Source organism: Aptenodytes forsteri, unplaced genomic scaffold (genome assembly GCF_000699145.1).
Source record: "Aptenodytes forsteri isolate BGI_AS27 unplaced genomic scaffold, ASM69914v1 Scaffold429, whole genome shotgun sequence".
NCBI lineage: Eukaryota > Metazoa > Chordata > Aves > Sphenisciformes > Spheniscidae > Aptenodytes > Aptenodytes forsteri.
Genome location: NW_008794432.1, coordinates 61566 through 67521, shown reverse-complemented (window position 1 = coordinate 67521; position 5956 = coordinate 61566). Strand labels below are relative to the sequence as shown.

The window sequence follows — 5956 nt, the reverse complement described above, 5'->3', positions numbered from 1 at the left end:
GCCACCTCCGAGGGTTTGACGATGACACAGTTACCTGGGGGGAGATCGACAGGACATCAGAGCAGCGACATGGTGACAGCCAGCCCCTCTGACACCCCAGCCGGGGGACAAGGTGCCCTCGCTGGTGCCTGGCACTGCCTGGATCCTCCGGGCCAGGGGACGAGTTTGGCTCACCGGCAGCGACGGCCCCGATGAGGGGCACCAGGAGGATGTGGATGGGGTAGTTCCAGGGCGTGATGATGAGCACCACCCCGTACGGGTCCTTGTGGATGAAAGCGGAGTCCAGCCGGGTCACCTGCGGGACACCCACCGCGTCAGGAGTGCTTCGTTGCACCAATGTCTCCATGCCCACATCCCACCCATCTCTGCCCGGCAGGTGGGTCCTTCCCCCCATCCTCTCCCTCACCTTCCCCCTTACCAGATTCCTGTCCACGTGCTCGTCCTTCACCCAGTCGGACAGGTTGTTCAGCGTCTCGTGAAGCTCGTTCTTGCAGAGGAGGATCTCGGAGAGTTCGGCTTCGAAGGGCGGCTGGGGACCCAGAGCACCCCACGTGTCAGTTCTGCGTGTGCTTCAGCAGCTCTTAGCCCTAGCCTGCATATTTTTTTACCCAGGATTTGGGGACCCGAGCCCTTCGTGTCCCGTGGTGGATCAGCACTTTGCTCTTGCCCCCAAGCTGCACCATGGGGAGGGGGTGAGCCCCACCACGTCTGCGGCGTTGGGGTTTGGTGAGCTCCGAAATCCTGTTGCGATATCACCGGGCCAGTCCTGTCGGCAGTGACCTGCCTGCGGCCGGGCTTTCCCTGCTGCGAGCTCAGCTGAGGTTTGGGAAAATTAAATATTTGGGGAGGAGAGGGGGTCTGTGAAGGCAGTGGTGGTGTTTTGGGGAAGAAAGGGCCGGTCTGGCTATTGAGACCTGTTTGGTCTGGAGACAAGAGCATCCCGAGTCACAACTCCTTTTTCTATCACATTTTCACACCGGCACAATCGAAACAAGTGAGTTGATGGACTCCAGCAGGACGGGCTATTTTTTCAGGACCTGCCAGAGTTTAGCTCAGGTAAGAGTCTGCAAGGATTTAGCCCAATAAATAAAAGCTCAGAAGAGATCTGGGCGCAAATCCCCCCGGCACGCCCCTTCACCTGGCTTTGACTTTCCCACCGTGGACATGTCACCGGCATGGGTGGTGCTGACGTCCAGCTCTGCCAGCAGCTCCTCACCTTCCATCGAGGGGGGACCGCATCCCGGGCTGCTGGGCACGTGGACGCTGGCTGAGCGTGGAGGAAGGAGGTACGGCAGCACCTGAAACCAGGGATGGTGCGGCGCCCGTGTGTGCAAGGCAGGCACGGTGCTGGGAGGGCGCGGGGCACAGCTCGGTGCGTGCAGGGGGTGGGAACACCCCAGCCATGAGACAAGGACAGGGAGAGCTTCTTACATTGTCCAGGTAGCTGGGCAGCACTTCAGCCACGAGTCTCTCAGTGTTCTTGGCCACCTCCGAGGGTTTGACGATGACACAGTTACCTGGGGGGAGATCGACAGGACATCAGAGCAGCGACATGGTGACAGCCAGCCCCTCTGACACCCCAGCCGGGGGACAAGGTGCCCTCGCTGGTGCCTGGCACTGCCTGGATCCTCCGGGCCAGGGGACGAGTTTGGCTCACCGGCAGCGACGGCCCCGATGAGGGGCACCAGGAGGATGTGGATGGGGTAGTTCCAGGGCGTGATGATGAGCACCACCCCGTACGGGTCCTTGTGGATGAAAGCGGAGTCCAGCCGGGTCACCTGCGGGACACCCACCGCGTCAGGAGTGCTTCGTTGCACCAATGTCTCCATGCCCACATCCCACCCATCTCTGCCCGGCAGGTGGGTCCTTCCCCCCATCCTCTCCCTCACCTTCCCCCTTACCAGATTCCTGTCCACGTGCTCGTCCTTCACCCAGTCGGACAGGTTGTTCAGCGTCTCGTGAAGCTCGTTCTTGCAGAGGAGGATCTCGGAGAGTTCGGCTTCGAAGGGCGGCTGGGGACCCAGAGCACCCCACGTGTCAGTTCTGCGTGTGCTTCAGCAGCTCTTAGCCCTAGCCTGCATATTTTTTTACCCAGGATTTGGGGACCCGAGCCCTTCGTGTCCCGTGGTGGATCAGCACTTTGCTCTTGCCCCCAAGCTGCACCATGGGGAGGGGGTGAGCCCCACCACGTCTGCGGCGTTGGGGTTTGGTGAGCTCCGAAATCCTGTTGCGATATCACCGGGCCAGTCCTGTCGGCAGTGACCTGCCTGCGGCCGGGCTTTCCCTGCTGCGAGCTCAGCTGAGGTTTGGGAAAATTAAATATTTGGGGAGGAGAGGGGGTCTGTGAAGGCAGTGGTGGTGTTTTGGGGAAGAAAGGGCCGGTCTGGCTATTGAGACCTGTTTGGTCTGGAGACAAGAGCATCCCGAGTCACAACTCCTTTTTCTATCACATTTTCACACCGGCACAATCGAAACAAGTGAGTTGATGGACTCCAGCAGGACGGGCTATTTTTTCAGGACCTGCCAGAGTTTAGCTCAGGTAAGAGTCTGCAAGGATTTAGCCCAATAAATAAAAGCTCAGAAGAGATCTGGGCGCAAATCCCCCCGGCACGCCCCTTCACCTGGCTTTGACTTTCCCACCGTGGACATGTCACCGGCATGGGTGGTGCTGACGTCCAGCTCTGCCAGCAGCTCCTCACCTTCCATCGAGGGGGGACCCCTCGATGTTCGTCCTACAGCTGGGTTTCTTCTCACCCAGGAGTACGGTGGAAGGTGAGGTGGATGGGGACTGGCGGGCAAGTGGCAGGTTCGAAGGATAAAACCAACCAGTTCTGGGGCGTATCCACCACCCAGGTGCCAAGATTTGGGAGGAAATACGGGAGAAAAGGGAATATCCAGATTTTGGAGCCTGTTTGTGCGGGGTTTTTTGGCAGAGTGAGCTGAGAAAGCGGGGAGGGGATCCACCACCGAGCCTAGGAAGGAGGGAGAGCAGGAAGCAAAGGCTTCCAGAGGTTGTCCTCAGCAGGGTGGGAGGAGGGACGGTCATGCGGAGAGGGAATCCGAAGGGCGGAGGAGTTTGGGAGCAGTGCAGGCGTGTGGCTCGGCACGACGCGGGGAGGAGAAGCAAGCTCAAGGAAGAAGCTGGGCTGCCCCTCCAGGGAGAGAGAAAGCAGGCAGCACGAGCAGACCGATGTGTCGGATGTCTCTTCCGAGCAAAAGGGAACCTCGGGCAAATGAGGAAGCACGACCGGCGCTAGCGATAGCTATCAGCCCGCTGCGGTGGGCGTTGGGGCGAGCGGGGTGTCTCGGCTGGGCTGGAGCGGCGGGGCTCGTGCCGGGGGGGATGCAGCCCAAGCAGGAGCAGAGCCCAGCGCGGGGCTTTCCGAGATGAGGCCAGAAAAGACCGAGCCTGGTACCTCGCTGTAGGGTAGAAAAGAGAAGCAGCAGAGACCCAGCGACCAGGGAGGGTATTGCAGGAGGTGTCCAACGCGGCCCCGAGAAGAGACTGGACGAACCGCAGGCAGAAGGATGCCCTGAGCGCGGCCCGCGGCCCCGAGAAGAGAACTGGACGAACCGCAGGCAGAAGGATGCCCCGGCTCCCTCGCGTGACAGCACAAATCGCTCTCCTGGTAAGGGAGCAGCAGTAGGTGTCCAGGCATCTCGTTTTTCCTTTCACGGGATTTGTGGCCCCAGCTCGCGTCGCCGGGTGGCCGGTGCTGCCCGCGGTGCCACGGCGGCAAGTAACGGAGCACGCGCACGGCTCTGACTGCGGACAGGAGGCAGCGCTGCTGGCTTCCAAAACTATTTGGAAGTATCGCGTGTTTGCCCTGTTTCTGAGCACCCTTCAGTGAGCCTGGGCTGGACAGACCTTTGATCTTGCTCGATGCACCGTCCTTGTGCCCACGTGTGAGCTGCGGGGGGGGTGCTAAGCTGTAGCTATGGCCGGTGGCTTGGGGATGACCCTCAGCAAGGTGCTGCCGACCCGGGCTTGGTGTGGGCAGATGCAGAGGAAACCATGTGATTAAAAAAAAAATAAATAAAAAAATCATGACTGTACTGCTGTGCAATAGTTAGTAGTTGTACTAACCAAGATGTTAAATCCCAAATTTTAACCCCCAATGGCATTGTGCCGTCTTGGGCTCATCGGCAGAGTTTTTCCATCTCGGATTTATCCCTTGGGTGGGAGCGGTTGTCGGCCGCCACCGTTTCTCTTCTCTCACGCTGAAGGTTGGATGGGCAAGACCTTCACACGAGCACCGACCGCCAGCCGCAGCCCCGGCCACCAGCTGCTGGGCACCACGCGAGCTGCGAGCACCGCACCGCTCGGACCTGACCGGAGACGCTCGCCACCGGGCAGGGAAGGGAAGGTGGTCCCGTTTCCCTCCGCCAAGGGAACGTCTGCCCGGGACCGAGTCAGCGCCGGCGGCACCGCGCGCGGCCAGCGCTTCCCAAACCCCCCGTTGGAGGCTTCCCGATGCAGGTGGGTGTCGGGCCCCCGCCCAGATGAGGAAAGGAGAAGCGCAAAGGGTGCAGAAGCAAATGGGAAGCGGGGTGAAATGCAGCGCACCTTTCCCTAACGGGATCAAGCGTTACTCCGGGTCTCCTCTCAGCACAAGAGCTGGCTGCTTAAAAATAGGAAAAAAATGATGCGGATCCCATCGATCCGGACCGCGGTAAGGATGGGGGGGGTGTCCAAAGGGAAGTTGTGAACTAGGATGGAGAACAACGGATGATGAGCCCTGTTGTGGTGCGTGAGGCTCTGGCTGTGTCGGGGACTTGGGGGGGGGGGGGGGGGGGGGGGGGGGGGGGGGGGGGGGGGGGGAGGCTGGAGCTCTCTGAGGACTTAGGGAGACGCAGGGGACGGGTCCGCTCTGCCTCTGCCCTTGGTGACCCTGACATAGGTGGGAGGGAGGGAGCAAAGAGGCAGGGGACGACGCAAAGCCGGGGGGGTCCAGGCTCTGAGAGCTGCAGCCTGGGTGAGCACCGAGAGAGGGGAGGGGACGACGTTTGGCGGAAAGCCCAAGGCAGGGAGCACATGGAGGGGGTGACGGGACTCGGGGATGGACCTGCCCAGGAAAGAGGTAAACTGAGGCTGATGCGTTTGGGGGTGGCCAATTGCATCTGGACGCTCCCCACAGCCCCGTTCTGTCCACGCTGGGGGCAGGGACAAGCTCTGGAGGAGGTGGGCTGGGATGTGCCCCAGCTCAGTCTCCCCTTCGCTGCCTCCGCCCGCGTCCACTGGCTCCAAGCCCAGCGCAGCCCAGCCCGGGGAGGGAGCACCCAACGGGTGGGGAAGTTCCGTCGGGGCATCGCATCAACCCTCTGCATGACGGCAGGAGCCGGCAGGGCTGTGGGCAGCCCCTCGGCTCCCCCAGCCACTGGGCCCCCCAGTTCCTCGGCCCCCCTCTCACCTTGCCCATGTCCGAGGCGGTGGCCTCCAGGATGTCCTGCTTCTTCTCGTCCAAGAAGCGACCCAGGGCCTCCAGCTGGGCCACGCGGTACTCCATGGGCCGCGTCTTCCCCGAGAGCCAGGCTGCCCGCAGGCTGCTCACCAGCCCCGCGTAGGGGTTAGCGCTGCGGGGACGGGGATGTCAGAGGGATCCCAGCCCCTCGCGCTCCCAGTGACAAGGGAGAGGAGCTCCACGACACCCCAGCCCGGCATCACACCGAAGCCCCGGGGAGAGGGCAGAGCATCCGCACCCCTCCCGTCTCCCCTCTGTCCCGGCCACACGCTCTCACCTCGTGGCATCGCCGTCCACGCTCCCCTTCCCGCCACCACCATCGTCCTCGGCAGCTTTCCCGGCCCCACTGCCCGGGGGCTGCTGCCGGGGGGTCGGGGGGGGCTGCCGCATGCCGGGCTGCGGGAAGACGCTACCGGTCTCCATGGTCCCAAGGGAGCGGCACGGGGCGGGTTACGCCGGGGCTGCCCGCGGGCTGGGCAGGCTGGCGGCCGGCC

At 62.4% G+C, this 5956-nt stretch overlaps 1 protein-coding gene across 1 annotated transcript in view; it reads right to left on the bottom strand.

Moving 5' to 3' along the window:
- The window catches only part of LOC103907362 (aldehyde dehydrogenase family 3 member B1-like), an 11534-nt gene extending 5649 nt beyond the window's left edge, over window positions 1-5885 (bottom strand). Inside the window, 5 exon segments of the mRNA XM_009289520.2 lie at window positions 1367-1517; window positions 1658-1778; window positions 1902-2012; window positions 5412-5574; window positions 5740-5885. Coding sequence (XP_009287795.2) covers window positions 1367-1517; window positions 1658-1778; window positions 1902-2012; window positions 5412-5574; window positions 5740-5885 — 692 coding nt within the window.
- Window positions 5886-5956: the final 71 nt, after the last annotated feature.